This window comes from Pieris brassicae, chromosome 3 (genome assembly GCF_905147105.1).
Source record: "Pieris brassicae chromosome 3, ilPieBrab1.1, whole genome shotgun sequence".
NCBI classification, from domain to species: Eukaryota; Metazoa; Arthropoda; class Insecta; order Lepidoptera; family Pieridae; genus Pieris; species Pieris brassicae.
In genome coordinates, this window is record NC_059667.1 from 7,083,381 (window position 1) to 7,101,286 (window position 17,906).

Below are 17,906 nucleotides of genomic sequence, written 5' to 3' on the forward strand. Positions count from 1 at the left end.
TAATATTAGCTAAATGTAAGCGAGTAATTTCAGTTCTGAGCTCATAAAATCTACGAAACAATGAAATGTTCCTTTATTTCATGAATACGAGTAACTCTTAGGATTCTAATGTATTAAAGGCCATTAACTTCTAATGAAAACATGCAGGGTTATTATTATCGGCCTTGTGGCTTGCGCATATGAGGTATTACCCTCTTTTTATTACATTATAATGTTTATACGGAAATTGAACCCAAGGTCTCGTGATCGATAGTCCAAAATTCGGGTAAAATTACGATGTTTGTATGTTCTCCTATAAACTGGTCCCCATTGAGAATTATTGTTTTTGGATTGTCGTAACTTCACCGGGTTACCGCTATAAATTTGTGGGGTAATTTTGGTAGTGAGGCTTCAGATGTAATGCGGTACCTGTGTAATCGGTTTCTACATAACGTTTAACTTGGAATTCTGAATGTAAAGAGACCAGGAATATTAGTAAATGCACTTTTCAAAAACTATTTTATTAAAGACCACATAAAACAATGTAAACTAAACTACTAAATGGAATTAATATTTGGAACTCAAATATATTATTGTGTCGTCTAATTTTAATATTTAACTTTAAACTGTGCAAGTTTAGTGAGTTTTTTTTTAAATGGCTATCATAGGAATTTTTTAATGCATCATCCGTTGATAGTGATAGATAATAACCGTCTCACAAACCATAATTCGGAATGATTTAAGTCTAGTAATTGCTATGAAAATGAAAAATGGAAAATTCAACAGACGTTTCATATTTGTCAACATTAATTACCTAGGTACATTATAAACCCGTTTAGAAATGCGAATATACATTTTAAGAATTACTGAACCGAATTTGGTTAAGTGTTCAGCAGTCTCTAAGACGAATTATTTTTATTTTACTCAGTATTTTAGCGTTGTTAATAATGTTTTTATACTTAATCAAAAAAATATATTGAATATCGATAACTTTTCTATTCCATAAGTTACAAGGCAAGTAATAAGAAAGGAAAAAATATACAAATAGTAAAAAACGGTGTGTAGTTAAAAGAGAACGTGCAAAACACCACTCAGATGTGGCCACCCTGTGTCGTGAGCAGCTTATTTTGTGTCAAACGGAGACTCCGTTTGACATATAATAAGTTTAGGTACTTGACGTAATAAATTCTTCATATCAATTTTATAATTCGGTTGCAGTATAGGACAGGTTTCAAAGATGTTGCTTTAGATTGTTTAAAGTAAATTATAAAGTCTTTATTGTCCGTTTTGGACCATTCCCAAATATGTACATCTAATAACACAAACAGCGAACACAGACACTGAACATTATTCGGCATTTACTTAGACCAAAACATGGCCCGTGAGACACGATCCAGTTGTTCACGAAATACATGTTGTGGTTGGACCTACGAATAGACAACTTAGTCCTTGTGTAACTACACAATAACTATTTATACAATAGTTTAACAAATTAATGGCATTGCTAACAAAATAATATCAACCAATCTTTGCATTATTAATAATGTAAATGATGTTGTGTATTTATAACCGAGTGTGACCAATATGTGCGTATTGGAAATTATTGGATTTTAATTGAGCACGTATGGTGAATTTGAAGTTTGTTGTTTACCGAAAACAAAGTTATAAATAAAGGTCATATCGGAATCGATTTAGGTATATTCCCACTATGTGAACAGTCTAAGTTTAAGTGTCTATTTAAATCCATAAAACTATTGGGTCCGATCCATGGCTTTTGTTTTTAGGACAGTCAGCCAGTACAAACCCAAAATGTTTTTTTATATATAATGGCAATGTTAACTTTATGCCAGGTTCAAGTTAAAACCGAAAATGTTTCTATTTCACCGTATTCGGCAGCTTTTCTTGCTTTTCTTATTTTTTTCTTAATGTGTACAATGTGTTCTGCGGCGCTTCAAGCAGGCAGGCAGGACATCTTAATGATATTTTAGTGCATTTTAAATCGTCCACGGCGTCAAAATATTTGTAAAGAAAATATTACAGCACTCATAAATATTACTTTTGATTTAAAATAGTTCGACATTTTTACGTGAGAGCTTGTTTGTCAAACTAACATACGACGTCGCGAGCGTTCCCTTTTTGGAAACAATTCTATTGAAGAGCATATTATGCGATCCGCTAACAAATCAAACCACTATTATGGGACACGTGTTCGATGCCGCATTTATCATTGTTTAGTCTAAATATGACGCAAATTGCCTGAGAATATATCGCGTTTATTTTCTTAAATTATCATATAGTTTGGTTATGTATTTATTTCTTTAGCCTATATTTCGGATAGGTTACTTTTCCTTCCACACAAAATGGCTTATAAAACGCAGTAATAAATTTAAAGTCTGAGTGCCTTATAAGCAATCTCTTCCGATAATTATAACTTAGCGATAACTTATAGTTACAAAAGTTCCTTACCTTCACTATAAGAATAATAATTGGCCGGCGACGCATTTGCGAACCTTCTGCCAGTGTTCATTGGCGGCGGGTCACTTAATTTAAGGTAACATATACTTCGTTTATGTATCATACGACATATATAATGCAATCCAAATGACGCTTAAGTATAATAATAAGTTAAGGAACAACATGTATAAAACATTATCAAATAATCGTGCATAGATTTCAGGAATGCCATATGGTTTATTCCGCGTCCGCGTCGTGGGAATTTATTTCAACAACATATAGTTTATTTTAATAGTCTTAAATATGCAATTCGTGTGCTGGTTTCAATCAGTGGCGAATGCTAATATTTAGATTACCAAATGTCAACAAATCATAGTTTTGACAGCATTTACCTGGATTCGAGTTAAAATATTCAATCGCTTTAACCCATTTTAACTAGACATGTATTTACTGAGGTCCGCGTTTGTGTTTATGTATGAAATATTTAATTAAATTCTTGTGTTTGTATGTAAATTCAACAACAATTATTATCTGATTATATTATGAAATTTACATTTTACGTCTAAAACCCTTTGATTGGTCTCGTCTCTCTTCAGAATTCAAAATCTAGGAGGCCGTTAAACATTTGAAGGCTGCATCTCCTCGGAAAGAATTTTCTTTATCTTGTTGCTCTTTGACTATAATGACCGTTATATAAGTAGAATCATACCATCAAATATCCATAATATGTTAAAATTGTCGTAAAATGTATGCAGTATTGTTTATTTTAAAAAAGCGTTACACTGACATCTACACTCAACTATATTCAAACAAAACAATAAACTAATACAATTATTTTAACTTTTGTTTTATTAAGAATGTTATGGCAAATATATAGAAACGATACGATACGGTTCAAGGTTAAAAATTAAACTTTAAAATATCCCTGGAACCACGAATTACGTCACTTTTCGATAACCAAGAAAATATACGTACGCACGGTAAGGTGAAAACAAAACTAAAATAAAATAAACAAAATCTAAGTTGGATAGTCGGAAATGTTGCCAGCGTTAATGTTACACACTGCCACAGGGACCAAACTTTAAAAAATTGTTTTCTTCTTTTTAATATTTTTATTACTTTGTAGGTAAAGAAAATTGAAAATACAAATTATACGTATGTAGTACGATTAAATGATTAAATAATTTGGATAATTAATGATTAAGATGAAAAGTTCTTTGGTGCCGTAGTTCCTGAACATTTTGACACCACAGACATTCGCCAATTTACGCTTCTAATTTGTATATCGTGTTGATACACTGTGTCACAATAATTTGGCGTTAGTAAATTGAGCATTACATTGCTTGCAATTTTTATCAGTTCAATTGAAACTGAACGGTACATTAGCGACCCATCATCCAAGAAACTTAAATATAAGAGCGTGTAAGCATCCTCGTCCGTTAATCTTCGTTTAAACATTAAATCATACTTCAGTGTAGGGTTGACAGCATTGAATATGGGATTTAAATATTTAATTTATAGCTCATTGATGTCTAATTATCAAACCTGTTTTAGGTATATTTTTAAGAGTATTTGTCCAATAGTGCAATACATGTTTATTTGTTATTACTTATTATAGTATAGAAGATTATTATAATTCTGGCAGGAGTTAGGCTGGCTAAATTGGCCAGGGCCTTTACGCACAACGGACCGACTACGCGTCTAAGTGCGGAAATTGAGTCCATCCTACCTACCTACCTATAGTATAGAAAATTATCTTTAATTAGATTATTTATTATTAACACTTTTTATAAAACTGTTAAGGTTTTAGTTGTTATGCTATAAGTTAGGAGTCCATTTGAAACTAACGCCCGATAGTTAGTAGGCAAGTGCAAGTCGTAATTCTTACGAAACGTAGTCTTAGACATATCTGTAGAACACATTATATTTTATTGACGGAGAGTATATTATTATTTACCTTAAACAAACATAAAAAAGGTTACATAAGTTATTGGGCAGCGGGCGGCCATATGGCTATCAAACCATTTCTTCCAGGCAACCCTAGTATGTAACAAGAAAAAAGAATCAAATAACTACCTACTGAGACTAAAGTACAAGAAGGACATAAATAATCAAGAAGAAAATTAATTTCATTTAAATATTTAAAAACTATTATTATAAAATATATGTATGTATATTATTCTTACTTACGATCTGCAGTACAAATAACTATCGTATCGTAGTCCACTGACTTCAAGAAGCAGGCAACATGGGTAGAAATGAACTCGTTATATTAATGTACGAGTGTGCAGGGTATATCATCCACCAATACCCATTGGGTAACGAACCATAAATACACTGACAGCCCTTAAGCTGAAGGCCGCTTTGAATGTTCATTTTGCATATCATGATGAGAAACCTCTTAACGAATTATTTATTGAACGCTACAATATCCTCGTTCTAATCCTGTATACGACAATGTGTTACCCTAATTAAATAAATCTTTTAATTTATTTAAGTACACAATATAGTTAACACAAAATATAATAATAATTTAAAAAGAAGTAGTCGTGTTTAGTGACTAGTCAGTAATGTATTAATAAGAATTTTTCACTCGCTCGTACGGTGATAGAAAACGTCCTGAAACCGGCATGTTATAGACCCTCTTGACGGTATGTGTCAGGCACAGAAGGCTATCACGTAATGGCCTATCAAGCACTAACATTTTTCGTGGCCCAATACATATACGTACGTATACTATAACACATTTTCAAAGTTAAAATGTTTCTACTGCTTTCAAGCGCCTTTTAAAATTGTTGTTGTTGTTGTTGTTGTCTTTTGTGTATGTATTATAAATTGGTGTTTAGATTTGCCTTTCGTCGTCTTTTTTATATTGTTTTTATTTGTTACTCACGCTTTTATAAAAATCTTACTTGTTAAATATTTTAAGGGCACTTCTATGATTATAACTTGTTTATATTTCTTTACCTATCTTGTATTTGTTATGTTTCCTTAGTAGACGAAAAACATACAGAAACTTGAGTCCAAGAACAAGGGTAGCGCTACTGGTTGAAACAAAAATAAAAACATACATTATCGTTAAACACACTAAATCTCAATTCTATTTACTGTATTGTCTTATCATTACCGTGTTACGCAAATAAATAAACGTGACTAACCATTATTTACCTTAATAAATAGTACATAAATGCCGTTAAACGCAAACGCGTCATATAGTTACGCCAAATATTTAAACGAAAAATTGTTTACCATCCGACTGTTCTGCTTCGCGTAACTCGATTCTGGTAAGCTTAGTCACAGATTTTTTATTGTAATAAATATCGATATAGTTCATACTTATATAGGTAATATCTTGAAGCTGTGTATAGAAAACAGTACAGTACAGTACTTTTTATGGAATTTTAGTGAACACAAAAATCTGACGCGAATATAATCGTCTTGGTAAAAGCCATATAAAAATAATCCAGTGGCGCTACAACCCCATATGGGTCTCAGGTTGCATCCGTTTCTTTGAGCATTTTTTATTTCATAGACAAATAGGTCTGACACATTTTGTCGAAGTTTGGATTCCTCACAGTGTTTGCCTTCGCGAGCGACTCTTAGATGCGCACATAGAAAGTCCTTACCAAGCTTGTTATATTACACAAGCTCAGTCTTTAAATTTATTTCAAAATCTTCTTTTTGATCATTTTTCTTCTGCCTCGTACTTAGCTACTGATATATATTAATTATGACTCAGACCCTTGGATTAGCTTGTACATTTTTGTTTATACATATAATTATTAGTATTCATATGCATTTTTTTATTAAGATTTTACTTTATTTTAGTTATAATTAGTGTTGCATGTTATTTTGTGTTCTTTTTTGAGGTGAAAGTTCTTTATCGGCGTTGGAAAAAAATTACCGTCACATTTTTTGGTCCCTACCACGGTTGATTCGAAGCCATTAATAATAAAAATATATAATAACGATAACAATGATAGTAATAATTCTATTACAATTAATAAAATTCTGTAATAATCTTAGTAGTAATAAGGTTAAATGAAATAATTGTATTATTTGTATTCATGTCTATGATAATAAAAGCCTTTTGTTAAACATTATCTTATTTTACTTTATTTAACCAATTTCTGTAAAGTTGCATATAGTAGATCATTTTATGAAAAATAAGGTCGTAAAGAAGTTTCACTTCTTAAGTGTGTACCTACATTATTTTTTGATATAGTTATGCACTTCTGTACTTTACCCTCTTTAGGTGTTTATTTTTTTTATTGTTCCATTAAGGGTTCCCTGGAAGTAATCACTTGTTAGCGATATGGCCGCCCGTTGCCAATTATTTATATTACCTGTTTTTATATCTTTTTTTCTAAAAGGTAACGAAGTGTGAATTAATTATTTAAAAAAAAGTCCATTGGTAGCACCGCCAGGTTCGAACTTTACGAACGACCTCAGGGATGCAAACCGCACGCTGAAGCCACTAGGCTATCATTGCTTACTAATAAAAGTCCTATATGTGTACAATGAGTTTTTTTACATATCTAAGAAGTTTTTACTGTGTTTTACAGTTTATATATGAAAAAAAAAGCTTTCTGTGCGTTCAATAAATCACTTCAGCTTGTAAAAATCAATAAATAAGGATAAAAATGGAACAGCAACATCCGACCGTAATTAACTTGTCTTTATGAACTTTGATATTTATAAATCATTTTAAATTGAGATACGATAAATATTAATTATTATTTTAAGCACGACTTCAGAATAATCACTTAATGGACTCTCTAAATGTGAAAGAATTGCAAATTGCTCTAATTTAATTTTTTGTGTTACCTCTTGTTTAGCATTTATTGAACTAAGAGTGAAGTATTTGTATCTTTTTCATTATAGACAAGTATTCGATTTTTCGAATAGAATACACAGTTTCTTTATTATACGAGTAAATGTAGTGATTGGATTTAGGAAAAAAACAAAAACTCGATTTCATAGTTGAACATTTTCCACCAAAAATTTCACAGTTCTTCCGAAACGGAACGTATCTTGATTGGTGAATGATGAATGACTTGAATGATGAATGACGTGGATGATGCCGCGTTGTCACGTTTTACTGGCCGCAATAAGGTTACAAAATAAAATAATCAGTGGCACTACAACCTTTATAGGTCTGAGATTTCTGTATTTGTTTCAATCTACTAGGCAATTGATCAGCATCCTATGCCTGACACACGGAATCGACTTATAGACAAGGCCGTTTCCTAACGATGTTTTCCTTCACCGTTCGAGCGAATTTTATAGAGAAAGAAAGTCTATTGGTGTCGAGCCGGGGATCGAGCCTACGATCACGGGTGAGAATCGCACGCTGAAGCCACTAGGCCAACACTGCTCTTCAATATTATCAGCTTAAAAACAAATCGAAGAGGAACTTTTTAATTTGACGTTTATTGTGTTAACTTTTTAGCAAAACTATTTATTTTGTTCAAATTTCGCCGATTTTATTATGACAATTTTAGAGAAAAATCTTTTTAAAATTCAATGTCAAAATGAACATTTCTAAATAACCGTTAACCGTAAATGAACGAATATACTGCTAGCTCAATTTAAATTCCCATGCAAAGTTGATTAGTGAACAAATAAAATAGGACGTTATAGAGTTCAGCGCTCGTAACTTGTCACTAATTCAGTGTGTCACACGATGCGCTTGTTTTAATCAACTTTAGAGCCAACAGCACATCCAATAATTGGAATGATAGCTACAAATTATATCTTCAACATGCTTTTAATGACACTGTTGATGTTAAACTATTCTGGTATGGCAAATGAATCGGTGTATATATTTTGTTATCTTTCTTATTTCTATTATTGCTTAAATATTATAAATCAATTAAACCACTTAAATGGCAGTGGTGGTGATGGTGCTTGAAGACCTTCAATACAGTAGAAATTCCTTTAAATTACTTACAAACGACACAGTTAAAAAGAAACGAAAGGAAAACATTAACAAACAGAGATAAAAACACGTTTTTATACCAAATACATATAACATTTATCTTGGGGACAAACAATCACATCCCTGGTTGACTAAAAATACCTTTTAATTATATTTTTTTCGGGTATTACTATGAGATTTAAGGGTAAACAATTACCAAGGCGCGGAACAATATATAAGGTGGTCCGTTCTCGATATACATTGTCGACTGTTTATGGATTTAGCTTGATTATCGCTCTTTCATGCATTTAATGTTCGACACTGCTTCTTAGGGCAGTGTATGCGTGTATTATTTAAATTAAGTTTCTGTTTATATAAGTACTCGCTAAAACCAAATATAACCAGTATATTTAAAAATAAAACAAGGAACAAACGTGCAGGAGGTTCGCCAAATGTTAAGTAATGCCCATGGACACGCAATGCCAGAGGGCTCGCGAGTGCCGACCCAATTCTAAAATTGGTACGTTCTTTTCTTTAAGGGACCCTAAGTCGATGGTTGGATTGGTTCGGAAATACTTCAGTGGGCAGCTGGTTCCACATATTGGTGGTGCGCAGCAAAAACTGCTTTGAGAAACGCTCAGTTGTGGAACGACAGACGTCGAGATGATACGGCTGGTATATCGAATTCTGCCTCGATGTTCCATGATGAAACTCAGTTGCAGGTGGTAAGCCGAGAAACGTCTCTAAATACTCTCCGTGGTAAATGCAGTAGAAGATACTGTGATACCCTCAATTATATCGAGTAAATTTGAATAATAATCGGTACCAACAAAAGCTATTATAAAAACTAATACTTAATTGTGATTACATGAAGCCGGTGACGATTATATGGGATAAACAAAGCGAGAGTGTAAAAACTCTATAAAACTTTATAAAAACCTTTCGTCACCTCACAGTAGTTTTCAGGAGATTCCTCATCAGGAAAGGCCAAAATAATAAAATTACACAAAACATTCTACAAAAATTCATTAGTCTGGGTTGGCATTTCATAATGTGTATAACAGCTCATTAAAAAGTATATTCAGTTTGTAAATTGCACAAGAAACGAGGGCTTTTAATTATAAATTTATGTAAGCTCACGGATTTTGCACCCGGTATCCTTAGAAAGCATTAATTCCTTTGTCTTCAAATTTCCTTCTAAGTGTTCGTGATACATCGGCGATGGAGCCAATCTCGTGCCTGCGGAAATGCGTTTAAGCTTTGCTATAGAAGACGCTCTTATACTTCTAGTAGATTGGAAAAATGTCCATAATAATGGCGAAATAATATACAATAATATGCGTCTACGAACCTGAAACAATGTTGTTTCGTTGGGAATCGATTAAGACCTGGATATCTAAGACCTTACATTGGGACAGCGAATAAATGAAAATAGATAATAGAACGATTTATGTTAAAATATATAAACCCTATACTGAAGACTTGATTTAAGGTCCTATGTCCAGTTTTGTGTAGGTCTTTTAATTTCTCCCAACGTCATTCTTCTTTGGCAATTATGCTTCTTTGTCAGGTCTGATTTCGGCGGCCACGTATCATTTTGTGTAGAGTATTTCAGTCGAGTGCTTCTTTGGCAATGTGACTTCACTTGGATCCCTCTGGAGCATATGGCCCAACTATTTCCATAGCACTCCAAGTCGGCAGAATATGCCGAGGATTTGATAAAGGCAGTGGCTCACGTGGATCTGGAGTTACTTGGTGCTCTTTGTAACTTTCCACGTTTCACAACCATACAGCAACGCGGAGTTTATGTTGGAACAAAAGATTTTATATATTGGTGACCTGTACTTAAATAAAACACTCTTTCGTGTCTTTATTTTAAAATGTATTTTGAGAGAGTCTTAATTTAAAATGGCGCAGCATTCTGATTTAGTTTTTATAAATGAAGGTGGTTAATGTTCAAATAAGTACACACTGAATAGTAAATTTTATAAAATGTCAATTCTATCAAATCTATTGTAACCAAATGTTTTTTATTCATTTATTGTTTCAAAAGAATATTTCATATCAACTTTATACAAAATTACATTACAAAGGTACCATACCTAAACGGTTTTAATGACGTAATGTATTTCTCATCTACTCAGAAGATTGTTGCAGTTTGTAATATTATGCTATATTAATAAATGTAACCCATGTGACATTCTTAATACTATGATTTTTTTGGATTCGAACTAAACGGTTTATTCGTTTTAATTAATGCTAAAGCTTTAAAAGCCACAACTTTGACGCTTCGTTAATTCAGAGAATAACATTAGTCATTATGGAGATTTACATGGAACTTGACGGGAAAACTTCGTCGGGCGGTGATTAACTTCTAATTTATAATGATCGTTAACCGTAACTTGAGATTTTCGCGAGAAGTTTCACTAAAATTCCAGTCTTGTTCACGAAGTTTATTTTACCTCGTATTAAACTTTATATTACGTAATTAAATTGTGTGTTTCATACACCAATATCTAAGATATAAAGAGAAATTTGTAATGAAGTAAATTAATATATAATTTAGGATTAATATATACAACAATCTGGTTAAAGGATTGTGTAGTTTTAAATATTATGCAACAAAGTTGTATTGTGGATGTATGCTCAACTAGGTGGGGAATGTTTGTAATACTGGCGACGGATAATTACGATTTTAATTATTTTGAAGATGATTCTTTTTTGGGCATACAAGGTTTCGTGTTTTCGACACAGCAAGCAGGTTGCGGGTAATCGCATATATAAATAATAATAGTATATGTCTAATTCTTTGGTAAAGTAAACGAAAGGAGAATTAAGTAGACGAAAAATTGTTACAGTAAAATTTTTACAAAATTTTATTAGTGATGTGAATTTAATGTAAATCTCTTTATGTATTGATAGACAATTATCACGTTCAATATTTATGATTTTATTATAACCACTAATAAATAATGATTAGATTCATAAACATTTTCTATACTAGTAATTACTCTAGAGTTCAATGAACTTTCGTTGAAATGAGCCGATGTTTTGCTAGATCAGAAATAGGATTAGCCTAATGGTAATATCGTCTTAGCATAAACATAAACAACATTTCATAATACAATATACCTTTGTTTACGGTTTCAGAGAGTCTAGAGTAGTAACTGTTTTTGTTACTCGGGTTAAAATTGTATGCTAAAATATATGAACCTACTTAAATGTAGTTGCTCTTTTATTATATAATCAGTGGTTTATCTGACTTTAAACGAGAGATGAATGTTCTAAAGGCCTTAGCACGGTTGGACATTTATTTTTAAATATGTTGGGAATAAATATGGTCTATCATATTCAGCAGTGTTGGTCAGTGATCGACTCTCATCCTAAATGTCGTCTGTGCACCAATGTAGTCTTTGTCTATGGGCATTTAACACTCGCTCGTACGGTTAAGGAAAACATTGTAAGACGTCGACGGCATATGTCAGATACAGAATAGGTACTTGCAAATTAGAAAAAGGCAAATTTGTTTTGTTTCTAATTTGCAAACCAAATCTGTAACCAAAAAGACTGTAGTCACTAGTTTTTATTAATATTATTCAGTGTAAGTATATAATGATGATAATTTGTTAGTATTTACAAAATACTAATATTTCCCTTTGACATGTATTGAAATTTGTACTGTAATACTAACAGTAAATTCTGAGACCGTGGAAAGATTAGTTTTATAAATAAAAAATGCAAAGCACATTTTAAATCAAAGTAAATAATCCTGTAAATACATTTTAGGAATGAACGGGAAAGGAAATTACTTAGTTCGCTTAGAAGTGTACTCGTTACTACTCAAAGTTTTAATTTACTTGAAAGCAATCCCTGATTGACCCTCCGATTGCTATACCTAAAGCTTTCCTCTCAATTCTCCTGATATTGAATGGCGTTGATAATAAATAGGACTCGCTTTGCATAATTTGTTTTAAGGTATATTTCGATATTATGTTTTAAATAACCATGCTTTGTTGGTACCAAATGGTAGTATAAATTACTGGAACTGTAATTGGAACGATAACATTTTTCCCATGCAAGTTTATCGTACCCATCATTTGTGATGCAAACACAGTTTCGCGTAATTTTAAAAGAATGAGAGACGGCTCGCGGTTGAGCTTTTTCTTTTTCTTCAATAAGTAGCTTTCGATAAAATAAAATTATGTTAATTTTTGGTAGTAAGTTTGTAATAACTAATAAATGTTTTTGGTTTTTGTTTCAGGTAAGACACAAAATGAGGCTAGAATTCAAAAAAATCTATTGGCAGTCTCAATCTATGACAACATGAAGATTTAACATCATCAATATTTCCATAGACAAGTAAAGATCGTCCATAGAGGAATTAATAATGAATTTCAAAATAATATCCATCCTTCTTACATGGAATTTCCTCTTGATTTCTGCGAAGAGAGATTCCCTTGAAGATGACACGTCAAGGGCCAGAGAGTTAAGAAATAAAGAAAATAATAGAAACCGGACTACATTTAATGGGACGTTAACGGATTTACCAGAAAGAAGGTACCTCAGACACAGAAATAGTTCAAGGTTCCGTGGAGACAGGCGTAGATTTTGGGAGCAAGAAGTGAGACGTGATCGCCGAAAGGGCTCAGACTCTACCGAGGATATCAACAGAACAGATCCCTTCAACCTTAAAAATGAGAAAAGAAAAGAGAAACACGCAAAGGGCACAACCGAAAAAGCTTTTGACAGGCGCAAACCACTCCACAAATCCCCAGAAAGAGCGCCACCAAAAGAAAATACCACGCGGTTCAAACCAAAATCCGCAAATAAATGGCAAAACGGAGGTTTTATACCATACCCACAGCCGAGAGAGAAAAAGCCTAATATCATTTTAATTCTGACTGATGATCAAGATGTGGAGCTCGGCAGTTTAAATTTTATGCCACGTACAATGAAAGCAATAAGAAGTGCCGGTGCGGAGTTTCGTCACGCCTACACGACTACGCCAATGTGCTGTCCATCACGGTATGTTATTTCTAAATAGTTATTTAAATGTTCTAAATAAATGATATGCATTTATTTAAATCCATTGATTAGATGGATAGATAGATCAGTCAGCTTTCCCTTTAAAAACAAACAGTTTCAGTTCCATTTTTCTGGTAGATATAGTCTAACGGTTGATAATGTAAACAGAAAGATGAAATGATGTTGTGTATAGTTTGATAATTAATCTAGCCCAATCACAGGCACTCGACACGATCCTATCCGGTCGAGGAAAACGCTTCGACCAATTGCAGTCAAACGTGAAATGAAACGAACGAACGAATGATGATATCGTTTCATTTTAAGTTCTATATTACATTTTAATATGAGGATATTATCTATACAAATGCAGGAGTATCTAGACGAAAACGATATAAACACTTTAGCAAGGCGCTTAGTTAGTTACTTAGGGTGCTGTGTCAAGGAGCAGCTTAAATACCTATTTCTTTATCTTCAGGAGTTCCCTGCTCACTGGAATTTACGTCCATAATCACAACGTGTTTACAAACAATGACAACTGTTCTTCTCCGATGTGGCAAGCCAAGCATGAAACTAACACCTTTGCTACCTACCTGTCCAATGCTGGATATCGTACAGGTGAGTGTTAGAATTAAGTTCTAAGTACATTAATACGTAGTCGGTCCCAAAGTTCAGTCATAAATAGAAATAATAATAAAAACAAAAGTAAGTTTTTAATGAGTTATATATCGATTTATAGAACATTAATTAAGAAATAGAAATAGGATACAATTATTCAAAATGACTCCATTATTTTTAATACAAGCTCTTAAGCGCCGCGGCCAGTCGTCTATAGCAACACGCACAATATTCATGTCGGTTTCAGTGACTACTTTTTTCAAAGATGACTTCAGACTCTCCAAATTGTTATGGGGTTTATCTCAGACCTTTCTCTCTAAGACCTGCCAAATGTTATAGTCCAAAGGATTAATATCCGGTCTGGAGGAAGGTCAATCCTCATGTCAAACCAGGCTTGAGTGTTCTTGGTTTTGTGTGCAGGCAGTCCTGCTGGAACACGAAGTGATGTTCCGAAAATAGGGTGCTGTCCCGTAATAGGACACTCTCAACCAGACTATTACTGATGATTGTGTCCATGTTGCAGCATCGGAACTTTATCCAGCTTCTTCAGAACTCCTAGCGTACACGCTAATATTCCGTTAATTGTAATTCCCTTCAATTTACAGAAAGTGACTGTTTTTTGTTTTAAAACAATAGTCAAACATACAAAAATAGAATGCAATAATCATGTGATAGAACTTTGTCACCAACTACATATATACGAACGAATGTTCGTAATTCTCATTATAAAATAAATTTATAAATCAGTAGCGCTACTTTTTAGGGCTGGACTTCAGATTTCTGTATTTGTTTTATGATAATTTGTCAATCTAATCACTTCCATCCTACTCAATGCCATCAAATTCTCTATTAAATTATATATAATTTAAATTAAAAAAAAAATGTTATGCTTGAAAAGTTGCATTTTAATTATTATTATTTATTTATTTTAATAAGATTTAGATTTATTTTAATGTATATCAAGGAAATTTCTAAAACCTTCAGATAGGCGGACAGGCGTTTGATTTTTCATTGATAATAAAAGAATGAAACAAAATTTACGTATTTACGGTTCATGGCTTCATTTTCATTCAGAAATGAGATTTATTTTTAAATACTAAACTAATACTCCCGTTAATTACTAAAATATAACCTCAAGTCAAATGGTCCATCCATAGACTAAATGTTGATATATTATTTTTTAATTCGTTTAATCAAATAGAAGATTTTAAATCGAGCTTCAAATTGTGTCCACGTTTAGGAGACCTTAAAATCGATACCATCTAGGCATAATATAAACAAATCCACCGCCATTCGGGTTTCATGCATTAGTAGAGTTTTGGCTCTATTCCAATGTGGACTTCGTATTCAGCTCTCACGACATAAATAATCCTTTGAAGTCTCTAATGTATAATTAGACTTAAAAACAAGTGTCAAAGGACTTCGATATTCGGGCGTTTTCCTGTCATTTAAGCACCTTTTTGCCTCAGGCATACTTCCGCATCAGTCGTGAAGCTAAGAAGACAAAAATCTTTTCGTGTACTTACTCTTTTCAAATCGGCCATCGAAAAAATAATAATGCATAGAAAACGTGGTTCCTAAACTACACTGTTCCTTCTTCAGTTAAGTATTGTGAAGTATTCGCAAAATATGAATACACGTTGTATTTACAAGATTACGGCGACATAAACTTGGTAAAATTTGGGAGTCCGGGACTTATTTTTCTTATTACAAGTGCTTCCACATGTAAACCGATACTGGTATTTCCTGGAACATGTCATTGCATCAATTCCGATTAGGAATTGAGTTGTAATATAAGCAGTGGTTACGTGATAGACACCTGAGAATTCTATTGGCAATATGATTTATCGATGGAATTTAAAGAACGTATGCATTTGAAAGCGATCTTTAATTGTAGTTTAATAGATATCAGCTGATATACGCATATCAAACCTAGTCACTCACTGAAAAACAAGAAAATAAACCAAGAATGTCAGAATAGTATCGAAAGAAGTATTCTAGTTCTGAAATTGAAAGATAGAGTAAAACTAGAAGAAATAAAGGACATGACATAGTTTAAAAATGCTGTTACTTCTAGTAAAATATTGATATGGAAATTGACAGGACACATTATGAGAGAAGATAAAGATAGGACGAAGAAAGTGACGGAATGGCTTCCTCGCTATAACAAAAGAAAACGAGGAAGACAAATAAAAATATGGGAAGATCATGTGCTGAGGGTAGCTGGTCCTATGTGGATGCGTAAAGCTAGAACCAGAGAAGAGTGGAAGTCCTTAGAGGAGGCCTATGTCCAAGGACAAGCTGTTTAAAGAAAACCAACCGGCTTGCCGATTAATAAGTACAAAATTTTTATTTTTGTATTATTATTTTTATTTTTTTGTATTTCATGTCTACAACAGCAATAAAGGCTTTTTTATTATTATTAGATATCAGCTATTACAAGCATCCAGTGAATCACCCCCTTGAAACCCCTCTAGATAGTTATACACTGACTTTTATTATTATATGTAAACTCTTGATCAGACACAACTCTCACGTATTCAAGAGTTCAAGTCCACAGACCAAAAAGCTCAAAAGCGGTATATCCGCGTAACTTATATTATTGAAAGAAATGCTGTCTTATGTAACAGCAATCTGAGCTCCGCAATATGCCCATTAATGTACAGATTGAATAGGTCGGGAGAACCCAACCCCCTGCCTCACTCCACATTCAAATCTATATGGTACATAGTATCTGCCCACTTCACGCAGTTAATTTGATTTCCATATCAATACTTAAATATATTTATGACATTACCTGGTATATAAAATGCTATCATCTTTCATAGAGCGTTGTAAGGTCAAATGCTTTGAAATGTCAAGGAAGCAAGCGTTAACAGGTCTTTTTCTTGAAGTTTCGACAGCACTCTTTAAACACTGTATAGTACATTTCGTAGACAGTTTATATATAGTTGGTATATTATACTCTTATTTATGGGTGTATTGAGAATACTGTCAAACACTTTTCCTATGATAGGGGCGAGAGAGAGAGAGAGTGCTAAAATGTTTGTATACCTGTTAAATTACATGAGTTATTATAAAACTATTGTAAGTGTTGGCCTAGTGGCTTCAGCGTGCGACTCTCATCCCTGAGGTCGTAGGTTCGATCCCCACCTGTGCACCAATGGACTTTACGCTCGAACAGTGAATGAAAACATCGTGAAGAACCGGCTTGACTTAGAGTAAAAAAACTCGACGGCGGCAGGCACAGATAAAGAAACCTAAAAAGGTTGTAGCATTGATTTATTTATTTTTTATTGTTATTTTCATCATATTATTCGATTGGTTTGCCTATGATTTGTGATATGCCTATATAATTTAAAAGCTAATATAACAAAACCTTTATAAAATTGACAAAATATTGCTTTATTGTATTCAAGGGAATGTTAAAAACCTGTTTAATAACACATTTACTGGCATTATTATAAGTTGTAGGTACTAAACTACATGATATAAGTTCTTGTACAAAATGCAATCATGTTATAGAACAGCCGTGTCAGGTATCTTCATAAAAAGTAATTGCCTTTTTTGTCTGCATTAATATATTTTAGGTACTAGATTTTATTACTGGTTATTGTTCAGAGTAAAATTATTCAGATGTTCATAAATTATGGTCATATAATCATAAGGATTAATTTTACAAAAATTTGACAGTATTATTTTACTGGCTATAGAATCCTTTTATTACCAACACAAACTGTATTTACAATATTAACCTATAAAGTAATTTAAATAATAATAATTAAAAATTTATAAATATACAAAACAAAATTTAAAAAGTTTGGTCCCTGTTGCAGCATGCAACCGTTAATGCTGCCAGCATTTCCTCGCTTTATAGCGATACTTATTCGTTAACGAGGAAAACACCAGCTCT

At 32.8% G+C, this 17,906-nt stretch overlaps 1 protein-coding gene across 1 annotated transcript in view; it reads left to right on the forward strand.

The window, feature by feature from the left end:
- LOC123706814 (extracellular sulfatase SULF-1 homolog) overlaps nucleotides 1–17,906 on the forward strand; it is a 66,977-nt gene that overhangs the window by 16,426 nt on the left and 32,645 nt on the right. The window contains exons 2-3 of the mRNA XM_045656271.1: nucleotides 12,615–13,378; nucleotides 13,854–13,993. Coding sequence (XP_045512227.1) covers nucleotides 12,741–13,378; nucleotides 13,854–13,993 — 778 coding nt within the window. The 5' untranslated portion in view covers nucleotides 12,615–12,740. The remainder of the gene's footprint in view (nucleotides 1–12,614; nucleotides 13,379–13,853; nucleotides 13,994–17,906) is intronic.